General features: G+C 32.0%; 1 protein-coding gene across 1 annotated transcript; it reads left to right on the top strand.

Moving 5' to 3' along the window:
* The first annotated feature begins 111 nt into the window (after window positions 1–111).
* On the top strand, window positions 112–16738 carry LOC134268256 (acylamino-acid-releasing enzyme-like). Its single transcript, XM_062750446.1, has 23 exons — window positions 112–178; window positions 3819–4051; window positions 4286–4379; window positions 4761–4839; window positions 5025–5164; window positions 5609–5746; window positions 6073–6161; window positions 6314–6354; window positions 6438–6559; window positions 6835–6892; window positions 7272–7372; window positions 9208–9259; window positions 9470–9555; window positions 9907–10042; window positions 10285–10362; window positions 10566–10646; window positions 11197–11285; window positions 11582–11692; window positions 12166–12214; window positions 13133–13163; window positions 14236–14338; window positions 14978–15084; window positions 16575–16738. The coding sequence occupies exons 1-23, from the start codon at window positions 167–169 to the stop codon at window positions 16675–16677; spliced, it is 2133 nt and encodes a 710-aa protein (XP_062606430.1). The 5' UTR covers window positions 112–166; the 3' UTR covers window positions 16678–16738.
* The last annotated feature ends 1246 nt before the right edge of the window (window positions 16739–17984 follow it).

The raw sequence follows: 17984 nt of genomic DNA, 5'->3' as shown, positions 1-17984 counted from the left end.
GGTCCTTAATTTACAGTGGATATTGTAGCTACAATTTTCTTAAATCCCAAAATTATATATGTTATCGAATATAAAATTGACGCAAGTCTTTTTTTTTTAAGGCCTATAACGCTACTTTCACTTTACCTTGACCTACTTTTGGTAGAGACTTGGATAACTGACTAAAATGAATGCAAAGGTAATATATAGATGTAGATGAAATTACTAATTAAAAATGAATAATTCAGTGGACTTAAAACTTGATACTGCATCCAAATAACTTTGGAGCAGACCACGACATGCAATGATTTGTGTACATATCGCATGTGTATAGACTGCTACGTGCCATATTACTGCCACCATGCAGGTCTTATGATCTCGTATCTTATTTGAGTAAGCATGGGTGAAAGGCACTCTTCAAATTTTTTACAGAAACAAACAACAGTGTTACTTATGATAGTTTTTACAATTTAAAAAGAATAAGAATATATTTTTATCATGATTACAGATAAATATGTACCATTGAGAAGACTTAGATGACTGATGCGAGTTTCATTGCGTTCTTATGCATGTTCTGATTTTCTAAATACTATACAATTCAGGACTCTTATGATGTTGAATATGGTTTGTTATTCACCAGAAAAATATCAATATTGACCGAGGCGAAGCTGATGTCAATATTGATATTTTTCTGGTGAATGACAATTAAAAAGCCATTTTCAGCACCATAACGAGTTAATTATCTCGTTATAACGAGTAATTGCTTTATTATTTTGTTATAACGAATTTGAATAAAATAATCTCGTTATAACAGTTATGTTATAATGGCTGCGAGTTAATTATCTCGTTATGACGACATTTATAACGAGTTAATTTTTCATAACGAGTACATCATAACGAGTTAAAACTTGAATCTAAGTGATTTTTATAAAAATTTGTTAAGTTTATAGTGTGTATGATAAAGATTTTTATTGCAGCAAACTAGTTTTTTTTTGAGTTGTGCCTGTGATTGTATTCTGTTTATGTATAAACGTGCAAATTATGTGTATTGTATAAAAAGACCGGAGACAAATACATGTACATGTATACGGAAACTTATGACTGCCTCTTGATGTTGTTTATGTCAAACATTTTTCGCCCATGGCCTCATTGCTGACTGTTCCCCCTAAACATTTCTGACTCTCATTATATATACACTGTAGGTTGTTTGAGATTCCTATTATAATGTATTAATTTAGGTACTAAGACATTGGTTATGAAAGCAATAAGCCCAAAACATATCAGAAAAATTAGTGTCTTTTACACGCAAATTAAAATTGCAACTTTTGATCAATTTTAAAGTGAAGTATACGGCATTAAAACAAATTTTTAATCCAGTTAATATGTTATATCGAGTTATTAACTGTTATTACGCGCTTTATAGATTATTCGTTATAAGAGACTATAACGAGATAAACTGTTATAATAAAATTCGATAACGAGATTAATTCGTTAGGTTTAGGTTATCACAATCTCAAAATAACCTCGTTATAACGAACAATTTTCGTTATAACTTTTAACTCGTTATCACGATATATAACTATAACAATAGCAACAAATTAAAAATATACGAGATAACTAATTCGTTATAACGAGAAAAAATAACGAGATTAAGTTATAACGAGTCTTGTTATAATGCCTCATTATAACTTTTTATAACGAAACCTTAACGAGATTAATTTATAACAGTCTTGTTATAACTATATTTGATGGTGTTATAACAATTGTTATAACGGATTAAGTCGTTATAACAGATATTTTTATAACGAGTTAAATATTTTTTTATCATATAAGAAATGAGCCTATCCGGCTTTCGTACAATTAAACCATTTTCAGCACCAAAAGAGTCCATATTAAATTGCTTTATTATGTAGTCCAAATTTGAATAAATAAGACAGTGAAGGCTGCATGACAACATTTTCCTTTACAAACCTACATCATTGAAAAATTTTTAAAAATGTCATGATTACAGTTTGTAGCCTCCGTGTTGTCCTTTTGAGTTTCACAATGTGTAAGACGTCCAAATTATGTTTATAAAAATAATCCTGTTGTTTGTCCTTTTTCCTGCCAGATAATAGCTGGCTGTGACTGTTGTAACCATGCATTGTTTACAAGGTTGTTTGAGATACTGATTGTGACGCCTGACAATGCCGCGATGCACACGCTCTGACCCTCCGGTGAATACGGCTTCAAATCCAGTGAATATGTAGCGTTATGAACTGTTTGCGCTTTATAGATTATAAAGAGACTATAAATAAACTGTATAATAAAAGATATTAGTGTCAGGTTTAGGTTTCACAATCTCAAAATAACCTGCAACAATTTTCAACTTTTAACCTTACTTGTAACTACAATAGCAACAAATTAAAAAGATACATACTCAACAGAAAAAAAATTAAGGGTCATGCCCTTACTTTTGTGAAACCTTTTAATTTCAATCCTATATTTGATGGTGCAATTGTTAGGATGAGTGCAGATATTTTTTCATTTATTAATTTACATATGTCTCCTCATACCACACGTAACATTTTAATTTGTACATCTAGACTCTGACGTCACATGAGATCTTTGTAAGTTGCGTTACCAAAAGCATATTAAGCTTATACATTGATATTTTACTGTAGAGTGTTTAACTTATTGTTTTCTGCAAAATCCATGAAATCAAAATGATTATTTTTTTGTTGAACTTTTGTTGCTTCTGTGAAAACATATTTTTTTGGCAAGATGCAATTTGCAAGGCATGATGGGAACTCTGGTTATTGCTGAAAGAATTCATTTGGATAATTGGACAAAGTACATGTATGTCAAATTGAAAAGCTAAGGTCCAAGCTGGGGTAAAAATGTTGGCATTCAAGGAAAAGTCTTCTCTCAGAAGATTGAATTTAACATCTCTGAAGTATGAAGGCCATAGAATTAAATTTTCAAAAGTTACATCTAAAGTTAAAATTTGGTAAAATTTGGCAAAAGTTGGTCAAACTCAAAGGTCAAGAGCTCTAAAGTTAAAATTTGGTAAAATTTGGCAAAAGTTGGTCAAACTCAAAGGTCAAGAGGTCAAAAAAAGGTCTTGTCATAAGGAATATACTTGTAAAAGACAAAGGCCATTGCTTTACCTTAAATCAAATATTTGTTGGACAAACAGACAGATGGTTGAACAGGGCAAACACTGATATGAATCTTCATTTTTAGGGACATAAAATGGTTCCTTGTTTCCTCAGACATTGATCTATGCAAGCTAGGATACCAAATTTTTCATTGTTAAAGCTTTCAGTGCGTGCATATATCTGGAGGGGGGACTTAAAATGATATATCCAATTATTTTTCAACAGTGTCCATAATATATCTTAAATTTAAAAAAAAAAAAGAAAAACAAGATTTAGTTGAAACAAAGGTATTTTCTATTTTACAGTATGCTAACACTGGAAAATGTAGGTTAAATGTATGGATAATTCAGACAGATTGCCGACTGTAATGTGTAATATCAAATCACACCCATAGTTCTATCATTGAGATGTGTGCAAAATTGGAACACGGTGACTGTGAAGCTGCTCAATCTTATGCATGGACATGATTGATAGTTAAGGACACATGTATTTAATTAAGTATGCATGTACGTCATCGTTGGATGTAAAATTTTCAAATAATTTTATTTCACATTATGAAAATGGATCATAATGTTGTGTTATTCAGTTACAAACTTGAGAAATTTTTTGTATAGTTCTAAAGTGTTCCTATTGAATGTTGTATTTCTGAGTAATGCAGTTACAGATTGAAGTTCGCTGATTCCTTTTTCCTTTTAACAGCTCACCACTGCCATAGAGGTTTACAAGCGACTGGTTTCCCACCCAGAGCCGGTGGTAGCCTGGTTCTCTTACAATGGCATACAGAGCCAGATTGTGGTTAACTCGGTCTGGAACCAGAGTGACCTTGACAGATTGGAGAAGGTCAAGTTCACAAAAAGTTACCTCGTCAATGAAAGCAGTCCTGCCAAGTTTGAAGTAATTCACAGGAAGATTTCTACAACAGATAGTAATATGTAAGTATAGATCTAAAATTTTAGTAAAATTTTGTTATAATAAAATGATATTAAAAAAAGTGGTACTTAGAAGTAAAATAAGTTATAAAACTATTTGCGGCTCATTTTAATAGTGGTTGAAAAATACTGTATAATTTCTTTGTGTTTTAAAATATACTTCTGGTATTAAGAATATTGTTTGTTCTTTGAAAACCTATCTTGAAATTTATTTTAGAAGTTTTGATGAATTTTCAGTATGTATAATGAAGAAGCCCCCTCAGGGAAATTTAATGCCATAGTCCGCAAATTCACGCCAAAAAAAGGAGGAGAGGAAAAACAATTCATTGAGGTGGGAACAAAAATATGAGAGAATATGCACATAAAGCTAAACTCATTATCCAAATGCAACTGATGAAAGAACTTGGAGATACACATGTATTTATTGATTTAGCTAAAGATATAAAGGGTAAAATGCTTAAATAATAAGTGGTTGCAACTTGTAAGTCACTTTAATTAACATAACTATGGTATCCAGAATATCAGTGTTTGTGGTACTGCATGAAATTAAACTGTATTAGTCATCTTGTACTTTTAGCAAAAAGATCATTTAAAATTCAATGGACATATGTTCTCTGAATATTCATGAGATGATTTTTTAAATCATGCAGACAGACATGCAGACCTTCTTCTGAGGACAAAAGTTTACTGATTTTTTTTATTACCAATACAGATTTGGAATCACTGCAAAAAGATAAAACAGTTTGACATTCTAGGCAAAGAGAAACATGGGAAGATTTGCACCAAGGATGGTAATATGATATGTGAAATTTCATTAAGTTTATCTGAAATACCGTATAGCGGGTTTTCTTGACGGGTGTAAATTTGCTTATCCTGAAAGGTACTTTTGATTCATTTCATTGACCAACCAAACTTTGAGAGGTATTTTTCTCATTTGCTTGCTTTCAAATTTATTAGATTTGACTTTTTTCTACAGGACAGTTTGGGTGTCTACACTGGTCTCAAGATGAAACAAAGCTATTGTATGTATCAGAGAGAAAGACTCCCAAGACCGTGTCTTTCTTTGATTCCAAGAAAGGAGAGGGAGATAAATCTGAAGAGGAACTTCCTGTCAGGGTATATACAGAGTTTTCTCCCTTGAAATGCAGTAACACTTACATGAATTAGAATTAATACAGTAGGTAATAATAATCTTATCATTAATTTTAATCTTTTTGAAAATTTAGTTGTAAAATGTTAAAAGTGTAGATCAATTGAGGTTTAATACTTGCAATTTCCTTGCAAGACAGATTTTGGATTAAAGCAATGTGCTGACTTTTAATATTTATTAGTGTCATTAACTGTCTATAGAAAACTCATGATGTTTTTACCATGTTAAGGTAAATTGATATACATTTGGCTAGAACACAATTATTTTGAATCCAAGGTCAAAAGTTATGCTCATTTATGATTCATGGCCCATCTTCCTGATGTATAACAAGTACCGACAGACATCTAACTGTAATTTAGAAAAAATTCATTATTTGAAAGTTTTTAAACTTACTTTTATTTCTTTCTCAGGGTCGTGAACATGATTTTAAACAGGACTGGGGGGAACAGCTGGTAGGAAAACACAAGCTGGCATTAAATGTCCTGGACCTAGACAGTGGAGATATAAATACACTGGACACCCTTCCTGATGATCTCACTGTTGGACAGGTAAAAATTGTGTACATTATTACTGAAGAACATTAAAATCAAGAATTCTTTTTATTAGGCCAGCTATATACTGTGGATTCCTAAATGTACACAAGCTAGGAATTAATTATTGCATAATGTAATAAACCTTACAAGATATTTTCGCAAAGTAAAATCACTCACTTTGGTTCTTAGGAAAGTCTAAAACAAAAACCTTTCTTGTCATTAAATACTTGCATAAAATAAGGAATTTACTGTATAAATAAAACTTTCATCAACATTGTCATTTGCATACATCTCTATAAAAAGCAATATGATTAACAGTTATGATTATGATAACAATACAGGCCATTTGGACTCCAGATGATGGGATTGTATTTGTGGGATGGAAGCATGACCCATACAGACTGGGACTGACCTATTGTCCAATCAGACAGCAAGTTATTTATAGTTTCTGTGCTTTCTAAACTGTGATAATTTAAAATTAATACACATCTGTTCATAGACCATAATTTGTGAAATGTATGCATAACCTGATTGTTGAATGCAAAGTTAATTTATATTTGATCAGGTCGTTTAATTTTTCAGGTCAGCAATATATCTTTGGGATTCCAAAAAATCATCCATAAGTAAGTTTACTTTCAAGTAATTTGCTTGGCTAAGGAATCCTAATTAACCACATTTAAATGTATATTGTTTTTTATCCAAAAAGAGCAGTTGAGTGAAGAGGGCAGGGCTAGCTGGTTACCAAGGTTAAGTCTGGACGGGTCTAAGTTGATTTACCTTGACAATGATGTAGGAGGGCCACACTACCAGTGTTCTAGGCTGATGATGGTAAGTGGTGCTATTTCTCTCTTAATCTCTCAAAATCTCTTTTAATCTCTCTCTCTTTTTCTCTCTCTCTCTCTCTCAATCAATCTCAGTCTCTCAAAAATTATGTTAATTAAAAATTACATGTACATATACTTGCGTAAGATATTTTGATTTTACATACATTTTGAATATTACTGCAACATTTAACAAATTATCTATTATGAAGACACACAGTTTCTGTATAAATTTCAGTGGTAAACACATCTATTGAGTACCCCTTCAATATTTTTTTCCAGTATGATATGAAGTCAGGAAAACTAGCTGTACTGGTGGATGTTGTTAAAGATCCTAAAGGTATGATTGCAAAATTGAAAAAAAATATACACATGCAGTTTCATTTTCAGTAACAGGGGCAACATTGCTTTCTCCAATTCTTTGATGTCTGTTTTAAATGAATAAATGAGAATTGGTCTGTCTTTTGAAATTTTGTTATAAAAGTGAACTTAATTGAGAAGAAGGTGAAAAAAAGTAAAGGTGAATACCAGGATATGTTTATAAATAAAAAAGGGCCCATGGGTCACATCGCTCACCTGAGCACATTGGGTAGAAAAAGCACAAATCAGTTCAATATATATGATTTGAGTTAGAAGTTACATTGTACTTAAATGTACTACCTATTGTCTCTCAAAATCATGGTTTGCATTTAAATTCGACCTCCTCCTCTTGTTACCAGGGGAGGAATTTCCTGGTATTTACAGTATGTCATTACCTCAGCGGTGTTGGGCCCCTGATGGAAAACGCGTCATCTTTAACAGTGTATGGAGAAGTGAAGTGGTAAGTTTATCTCATAAGTTTTCATATCAGTTCTATCTTTCACATTTCAAACTCTGTAAAACTTTCTTCTTACAGACTTGCTCATTTTTTTAAATTCAGGAAATATAAGCCTGAAATATTTTCTAAGCTTGCATTTTCTTTAAATAATTGTAGTAATCTATAAGGCAGTTAAAATCATAAACTTTTTAGCAAACAAACTTTTGTGCATGTTTTTTCTAAACTGCAGAGTTAATTAAGATTTTGAATGAATTTTTCTCATTTCAAAGCATGATATTTTTGCAGAAGGGCAATGAACAGACCATATATATATCACAGTTTATTTCCCCAACTTTGTAATGTTACTATCTCTAATGGCTTAAATATCTGCAATGAAAAAGTGTCCATCATCTGCCTAATCATATGCTTTTTTCTGATAAGAGGTTTTCAAAATGCTACCCCCCTTATGATGTTACATTTTCATTTTTATGCCCCACCATGAATATGGCCGGGGCATATAGTGTTCGTCATGTCCGTCTTCCATCCTTCTGTCCTTCCATCACCCTTAGTTCAAAGCTCAGTTTCAAAGAATTATTCATTCTATTCATTGACAAGCTATTTTCATCAAACTTCATATGCTGATAGATATTGATGAGAGCTATGCAACTGCATCAACATTTTAAGACCTTGACCTCTCCTGTGACCTTGACCTCACTTTCCTTAAAGATTTAGCTCAGTTTTAAACATACATGTACCAGTTATCAGTGTCAAACTTCATATGCAGATACATACTGATGAGAGCTTTTCAACTGCATAACATTTTTTAACCTTGGTATTTCAAACCTTGATCACTTTCATCAAATTGTGTTTATAAAGATATTCAAGATATTTTTTATCAAACTTCATATGTTGATACTATAATGAGAGATATTCAACTGCATCAACATTTTTAACCTTGACCTTTCCTTTAACCTTGACCTCACTTTTCCTAAATTAGTATCAAACTTCATATGCTAATGCATACTGGTGTAAGCATTCAGCTGCATTAACATTTTTCACCTTGACCTTCATTTGACCATGACCTCACTTTTATCAAATTGTGTTTAAGTCAGTTTAAAATAAACCATTCATAATATTTTTCTCAACTTCATATGCTAGGTGATACATACTGATGAGAGCTTTTCAATTGCATAAACATTTTTTTACCTTGGCATTTCCTTTGACCTTGACCTCACTTTAAAGAAATTCATGTCAAACTTCATATGCTGATACATACTGATGTAAGCAATTCAAGTGCATCACTATTCAAGATATTCTGATCAAATTTCATAAACTAATATAAATTTTCATGTTGCATTACTGATATACCCCTGGCAGGGCATTTATGTCCTATGGACATATTTCTAGTGTATTTAGGTAGACTAAACAAATTAAGACACGAAATTCTTTTTGTAAGATTTAGATTTAAATAAATGATGTCACCATGAGTACTAGAAATAAGCATTTCTGTGAAATTCTTTCAAAAATCTACAGACTAATTCCAGTAAAACTTTGACTTTGGTATAAAAAACCAAGGTTTACAAGGTTTTTGGTAAATACTAAAATAAGGGATACAGTCATGAAATGTATGGGATTGCATTTTAAATGCTACTCAGTTTTCCTAAATATTTGATTTCTGATTTCAGTAAAACTTTATCTGCAAATAGATTATTCCAGTAATCATAAATCCATCAATAGGTATATTGCTAAAGCTACACAGTTTTTAGTTCAGCAGCCACTTCTCTCTTTCAATCATAATAATTTATATTTAGACATACAGTGGAGCTACAGTCTTGTCAGAGATTTCTGGTTTATTGTAGGGAATCCTGGTGGTAGACACAGAGACAAGGAAAGTGACCCCCATTCTCTCTAGTGAGTGTCCTCAACTCTATCCTTATAGTAACAGATAAATCTTCTCAAAGGAAATGGCTATTGAAATGACAGTATCATCAGCAAGTACTAATATGAAAGATTTTTTTGTATTAAAGATTTGTAGTGATTGTTAAGAATTACAAAGTTAATTTGTGGTTTTATTATAAATGTTCATGATGATAAATATGAATTGCATGCATTTATTTTTAGAATCTCATGGCTGCCTGAAGGTCACTGATATATTCCAAGACAGGATGCTAGTAATGCAGTCCAGTATAAACCAGTTACCATACTTTGTAAGTGTGCATATTAAAGAAAACTTTATTGGTCTGAGAGAAAATCTTTCTAGTAAATGGTAGAAGTAAAAAGTTTTTACATCAGTATTTCAAAATCATTAAAATAATCCAAACACCACCCCCACCCCACCTGAAAATGAATCCTTTAGATTTCTGAGTGTTCATGATATTGAGGATGAATCCTCAAAATAAATCTGTAGTTATATTATTCTTCAAATCAGGTCTGCAGTCCTTAATACTGAATCACTTTTGGTTCTTCAGTTCTACCACTTTCCAGGTTGGAGTAAAATTCTAGACTGAGAATTTCTATTGTTTTCAGTAACCTTTTCAATAATATTGCTCTGTTTACAGAGTATATGCAGACTTCCAGAAAGTGGTCAGGAATCCTCAGCTGTGTTCCATCCTCTGGATGACCCAGAGCCAACTTTAGACATCAACTTTGAAATTCTAAAATTCCAACCAACACATCGACCCCATCCTAAGTTTGGTAGGTTTTCCTGAGAATGAATTCAGAATCAATACAAGTACCACCAAATTTGGAATTCAGTCTTACATTGTTCTAAATTCCTGATTCTGACAACTTATGCCAAAAAACCATATCAAATATCATGATAATAATACTATTGATTCTGAAATGATACACACAAGTATTGCTGATTAAAAGTTGTTTTTTTTTTTTGGGGGGGGGGTTATAAAAATGAATGTGGTTCATTTTATTTTATCTTGCAGGTACACATGAATATGAGGCAATTCTAGTCACACCAAAAACCAACAAAGAAAAACACCCATTGATTGTATTTCCACATGGTGAGAAGATTCTTATAACAACTGTATCAATTTGAGTTTCTTTAAATGTCATGGACAAGTGGTAATTCTTTTAATAACACTTTCAAATCCTTCTAAATCTGTGTAAATTCACCAATCTCTTCCCCCTCCCCCACTTGTCTGCCTTTCAGACACAGATGATGAGCCACCTCTATAAGTAAACTAGAGGGGTGTTTTTATTACAGGGGGACCTCACTCAGTCTTCACAACAGATTTCCTCCTTCTGCCTGCAGTCTTTACACTTTGTGGATTCGCAATGGTTAAAAGTAAGTCATTTGGAGGTATACAGTGAAATTTGTCTCATCTGAATGTTGTGTAATTTGAAATCTTGTCTATAATGATGAAAACTTAAAGTCCCTTCAGTTATATTCATTTGTTTGAAATGTTGTCTTATCTGGAATGTCGTACAATCTGGTCAATTTCATTGTCAGGATTAGATAATTTTACTGCATTTATATCATATAATGACCTTGCCTTATTCATATACTGTAAACAACTTTTATTCTAGATCGAGAAATATTCGCAAGTTTCGCGACTTTATTTTAATTGCATATTTTAATTGCTGTAAACAATTTATTAAGCTCTGTATTTCCTCAGTCGCGAAAATTAATTGAAGTGGATCAATTTCAATCAAACTGATGAATAGCGAATAAAATATGACACAAGTAATAGTTGGTTTACAGCAATGTCTGTTCCTAAGTAAATTGCAGAGGTTCGAATGGTAAATAAATCAGTAATGTATGTGTTATGTATACAGTTAATTACAGAGGTTCTATCGCTTATGGAGATGGCTGTTTTTTTTTTTTTTGTGTACAGTTAACTACAGAGGTTCTATCGGCTATGGAGATGACAGTCTGCGGTCTTTACCTAGCAATGTGGGAGACATGGATGTCAAAGATTGTCAGGTACATGTATAACAGTACATCACAACATACCAGTAGCTGGTTTTGTCATTGATTCAATAAAAAACACCTTACACTTTTCCAAATAAAATACCATATTATGAATATTTTGTATAAGAATAATCTTTTCCCTCATCAGTTCTGGGTGATTTATAGAAATATTCCCCCTGTATTTCTTGTCTAAATTGTAATTTAATTCTGTCAAAAAAAAAAAATTCAAAAGAGTTATTAAGTTTTTAGTTAATGTATCACGAATAATTATGAGTCACCCTACATTTTTTTTTAAAATTCTTAATTAGGATGTTGCTGAGAGTGTTGTCAAATTAGATCAAATAGACAAGAACAAGGTGGCTGTGTTTGGTGGATCTCATGGAGGATTTCTAACAACACATTTGATTGGTCAATATCCAGTAAGTGAGTTAAAAAAAAACTTTTGATCGGTCAGTATCCAGTAAGTGATATATAAATTAAAACACATCTGATTGGTCAATATCCATTTAGAATAGTAAATTGTTAAAACACAAATGACTGGGTCAATATCCAGTGAGTGGCTAAGACAACATTTTTTAAAAATATACATGTTCACAATTTTAAATATCAAATAAAATGACATTTTCAAAGACTTGTACCTTGTGTCTTATGAGTATGGGAATTTCTTTAATCAGAATCCTATGTGAAAAAATTAAAGCATTCTTTGTTTTGGCATGTACAAATTATATCAAATATTAAAAATGAATTAATATTTTTTTCAATTAATAATTGTTATTAATGAAAATAATTTATTTAATAACACCTCTATGAACTTATATTTTGTGCAAATATTGTGTTTCAATTGACATGTATCTTTTAACATATAAATGTCAAACTTCACTGCTTTCTACAGAGTTTTTACAAGGCAGCATGTTGTAGGAATCCGGTGACAGACATAGCAGGTAGGAAACCTTTATGTGTGACACAGTATTTATCACAAAAAAATGATAAAAATACTTATCAATTTCAAAGCAAAATGTTAACATTATATTTTATTGATATATTTATGTTTTATTGATTTCCCTAAAACAAAAGAAAAGATATAAGGAACAAATCATATCCGCTATTCTTTAAAATACAGTTTATCTTTTTGAATCAGCAATTTCATGCTAAAAATCTTACTCACCCTTTCTCTTGCACAGGCATGTTATGCATATGTTTATATTGGTGTTAAACAAAAAATCAATTACCATTGACACTGTCTTTGAATCAAAGATTATTATACCATTGCTATATATTGAATTAAATGTTTCCAATATATGTAGAACATCAAAGAGAGTTCTGCATGTTTTACTTTGATATAATCACAGAAAACACTTTGTGAAATTAAAGTGCTTTTGTCTCCCCATGTACAAATATATTAAAAATGAATTGATATTTTCTTCACATAATTCTTAATCAGAATAATCAATAAAGCATTTAACTTATTTATGCACATACATCTAGTTTTTTATATTAATGTCAAACTTCACTGCTTTCTACAGAATTTTTACAAGGTTAGCATGTTGTAGGAATCCAGTTACAGACATAGCAGGTAAAAGTGTGTACTTAAATACTTGCATGGAAAATTTCTCTGTAAATCATTTTTTAACCTTTTTCACAATTGCATCAAAGTCAAAAAAAAAAGCAAAAGGTCATGATCAAAAGATATGGCCCTGTATATCCTGCATAATCTAACACAATGTTGTATAAACACAGATACACATTCCAGCCACTTTAAAATTCCATTTCTAAATCTTGTTTATTTCAAAAAGTCATTTTTGTATTTGATCAGCTGATATAATGCTAATATCTTAATAATTAACCCTTTCTCTTAACAGGCATGTTGGCCACAACAGATATTCCAGATTGGTATGAACAAAATCACCTTCATGCATATACTGTCTTTACCATCTAATGATTCTATTTACATTAAATATATTGTTTAACAAGTTTCAAAATATATTTTATAACCATCAAGTAGAATTCTGAACATCAGTACTATCAATTAATTTAATTTAAAATATACAGGAAAACATTTTAGTAGCTAACACACTTATAATGAAGCAAAGTGATTTTCATCCCACATGTCTATGAGAAATATATTGTAAACTTATTGGATATGACAAAAATGCTTATAAGAAAAATTATGCATTCCTAACTTCATTATAAATATGTTTTACTGCATTAAGTTTAAAATGACAGAATTTGTTTTTTTTAAATTAATTTGTAATCTCACCTGAGCCAAAGGCTCAAGTGAGCTTTTCTGATCACAATTTGTTTTTTTTTGTAGTTTTTATAACTTTTTACATTTTCTCTATTTCTCAAGAACCGTTTTAATTTAAACCAAACTTGCCACAAAGCATCCTTGGGTAAAGGGGAATTGAATTTGTTCATAGAACTGAAGGGCCACAAAATAAAGTTCAAGGGGAGATAATTGGCAATCAATGAAAATTTGGTGGTATCTTTTAAAAATCTTTCTCCCCTTGGGTAGGGCGGGGCCAAAATGTTGACGACCAAAGTTTTAAATAGAAATATATAGGAAAATTCTATTTCAAATATCCAAAAATTAACAATTACAAAGCCATAATTGATCATATTTATTTGGAAGCATCCTCGGGTAGTGTAGATTCAAGTTTGTTCAAATCATGACCCTCCGGGGTAGGGCGGGGCCACAATGGCCAATCAAAGTTTTACATAGAAATATATAGGACAAATTCTTTAAAAATCTCTTATCAAGAAAAGCAAAGCCGTGATTGCTCATGGAACTACTTTTGGATATAAACTATTCAATAATATCCATTTTACTTTTTCCCAGCCAAAGTGCTCAGGTGATTGATTTGGCACATGGGCTTTGTTGTAGTTAGCAACATAAAAAAGGACACTATGAGAGCAATTTAAGCTGACTTTCCTGTATATTGATACTTTGTTTGTTTGTTTGTAGGTGCTATACAGAGAGTGGATATGAATTCAAACATGATGCTTTACCAACAGGAGAGAGACTCACTGAAATGTGGAACAAGTCGCCATTACAATATGTTGATAAGGTAATTCATTGTACACATTGCACTTTGATGACTTCAAAGAAATCTATACTGCAGTAAGTTGGTTGTCACATTTTTTCTTGTAAACCAAGATTTAAATAGAAATATATAGGGAAATTCATTAAAAATTTTCTTTTCAAAAACACTGGGCCAGAAAACCTAAAAATTCTGTGGAATCATCCTTGGGAAGTGTAAATTCTAATTCTTTTTTTTTCAAATCATGACTTCAGGTGTAGGGTGGGGCTACAATCATGTATTGCAAGGTGGAAAATCTGGTGAATAACAGCAGGGCCAGTGTTACTCAGGTGAGCCTTGTGGCCCATGGGTCTCTTGTTCATCTAATGGGCTTGAATGACTGATTGATTGTATGTTGTTTTTTTAAAAATCTTTAAAAATCTTCTTCTCAAGAACCACTGGGCCAATTTTTCACTCATATGGAGACACCACACTTGCCAGTTATCACATTTTAACAAGGTAGAAAATATGGAGTAGGGTTACATGTTACACTTGTTCAAGATGTCATTTTAGGCAGGAACACTTCCAATTTACTTTCAAATATTAAACTTCAAACATTTGTGAATATATGTTTCAATAGATAAATTTCACACATGTAAAATGCTCCTATATTTTGTTATTATGCAGGTAGAGGCTCCACTATTAATTATGCTGGGGTTGGATGATGCCAGAGTCCCTCCTAAGCAGGGTGAGCAGTACTATAAGCAACTGAGAGCCAGGAACAAAAAGGCCAGGTATAGATAGTACAGTCAAACTGAGCTAACACCCTGTAAATAGTCAAACTGATCTAACACCTGGTATACAGTCAAACTGATCTAACACCTGGTAAACAGTCAAACTGATCTAACATCTGGTATACAGTCAAACTGATCTAACACCTTGTAAAAAAGTAAAACTTATCTAACAACCAGTAAATAGTCAAACTGGTCTAAAACCCAGTATACAGTCAAACTGATCTTACACCCAGTAAACAGTCAAAAAGTTAATTAAATTACAATTACTTTCCCAAAACCCTCAATTAAATTACCATTACCAAGGCCGGTATTCAGTCAAACTGATCTAACACCCTGTAAATAGTCAAGATTATCCAACTACCAGTAAACAGTCAAACTGGTTAAACACCCAGTATACAGTCAAACTGATCTACCACCATGTATACAGTCAAACTGTTCTAACGCCCGGTATACAAACTGATCTAACACCCAGTAAATAGTCAAAATTATCTAACTACCAGTAAACAGTCGAACTGATCTAACATCCGATAAATAGTCAAAATTATCTAACTACCAGTAAACAGTCAAACTGATCTAACAGACAGTAAATAGTCAAAATTATCTAACACCCGGTAAATAGTCAAAATTATCTAATTACCAGTAAACAATCAAACTGATCTTACACCCAGTAAATAGTCAAAATTATCTAACAACCAGTAAACAGTCAAACTGATCTAACACCCGGTATACAGTCAAACTGATCTAATACCTGATATACAGTCAAGCTTGTCTTATCTTAAACCTGAAATACAGTCAGACTTATTTGATCTAACACCTGACATACAGTCAAACATGTCTATTTAAACATCTGACATACAGTCAAACTTGTATAATCTTACACCTGACATACAGACTTGTCTGATCTAACACCTGATATACAGTCAAACTTGTGTGATCTAACACCTGACATACAGTCAAACTTGTGTGATCTAACACCTGACATACAGTCAAACTTGTATAATCTTACACCTGACATACAGACTTGTCTGATCTAACACCTGATATACAGTCAAACTTGTCTGATCTTACACCTGACATACAGTCAAACTTGTGTGATCTAACACCTGACATACAGTCAAACTTGTGTGATCACACACCTGACATACAGTCAAACTTGTCTGTTGTAATACCTGACATACAGTCAACCTTGTCTGATTTAACACCTGACATACAGTCAACCTTGTCTGATTTAACACCTGACATATAGTCAAACTTGTGTGATCTTACACCTGACAATCCTTTTACTCTGATATATCCAACCTTGTTGTAACAAATAACATTTATATACAGGAAGAAAAATTGTTTATTCCAATTGGCACTTTACTATAAGTATGTTTTACTGTGTATCATTTCATCATAATTAAACAAACATCAGATATTTGTTCAAAGAAATGCATTTTGCACATTAAATAAATTTTTTTTTTTATTTTAAAAAATATCTCTCTCCGTAGGTTGATTGGCTACAAAGACAACTGTCATCCTATTGATACAGTAGAGGCTGCAGCAGATTCCTGTATGAATATCCTGGATTGGTTCTGGCAACACTTGGATTAAGTCGGAAGCTGGCAACTTAATTAAGTGTGATACCAGCAGATATTTCAAATACTTTGTTCACAACACTTTATTGTTATGCAGAATATTGTGTAGTCAATAAAGGTTTATTTTATGTATACAATAGTTATTTTTCATAATAATGTGCAGGGATATGGACATAAATAAAATATTTTTTTAATGATGTTAATTTTCGAGTCACTTGTCTTTCAAGAATCAAGGTTTTACTTTCAATATGAGGATTATAAAAAGGTGCTCGCAAAAGTTTGAGATAAACATTTTCAGTGTAAATTTTGCAGATCAAGTCGTCCAACAATCTGTTTCCATGGGTGCTAATTGTGCCCGTTTTTAGTTTCATTTGATATCTTACGGTTGACTGCAACTATGTCCTTTGGAAAAATAAGAAATATTTATATTGTTTTCCTTCTCTTCCAACCTACCTTGGAATTAGATAAACGTTTTGGTGATACACAATGCATAACAAGTTCATTTTATGTGTATCTATCTATTGATTTCAATTTATTAATTGGTGCTTCTCAATGAGAGAAGCTATCGCAAGCTGGAAAATACTAGATGAAATTTTGTCAGGGTCTCATGTCAATGAGTTGACATGGAACCTCTGTTGTCCTGATTGATTTTTTTTCAATTTACGCTGAGTAGGCAATATTTTAGCCATATTTTGGCTGTTGTCCTGAGGGTAGTTATTAGCAGATCATTTTTTTGTATCCATATGATGCAGATTTTATTCAAAACAATTTTCTAAAAGAAAAAGTCTTTTGCTGTAGCCTTGCGTCTGATGATGTATCAATGATGTGGTATTCATTTTCATTCCTACTTTGATTTGATGTATTTTTTACTTATTTGAATGTTTCACTGACTAGAAACTATAAAGGCTAAGAAAATATGAAGATAAGGAACAGAAATTAAGGACTGAAGTCCATTAAACTATCACAAATTTAATTAAAACAAATGGAACAAGGACCTACAATAACATCAGAGGTTGGATCAGATGCCATAGAAGAGTAAGTAACCCCTGTCATTGTCACAGCTGCAGTGGGTAACGTTCCTTGTTTATGTAGTTATATTAATTCTGGCTATAACATGCATATGCTTTGTTTTTATCTCCCAGCTCATTCTATACCCAAGAGCATGCTCTGTGTAGTATCATTTTTTTTAACTTGAGGCAGGCTACTAACAGATAAGTCGATGTTACAAGGATTTCAACAACCTTGTTTAAAGTCAGCATTTTGTAAATTCTGTGGTATATTGACCTTGTAAGCAATCGTTCTTGGACTGACCTTTCCATACAA

Source organism: Saccostrea cucullata, unplaced genomic scaffold, assembly GCF_032062105.1.
Source record: "Saccostrea cucullata isolate Sc308-1 unplaced genomic scaffold, CSIRO_AGI_Scuc_v1 ctg1110, whole genome shotgun sequence".
Classification (NCBI taxonomy): Eukaryota; Metazoa; Mollusca; class Bivalvia; order Ostreida; family Ostreidae; genus Saccostrea; species Saccostrea cuccullata.
Note: the sequence above shows the minus strand (reverse complement) of the source record. Positions and strands in the feature narration are given on the sequence as shown.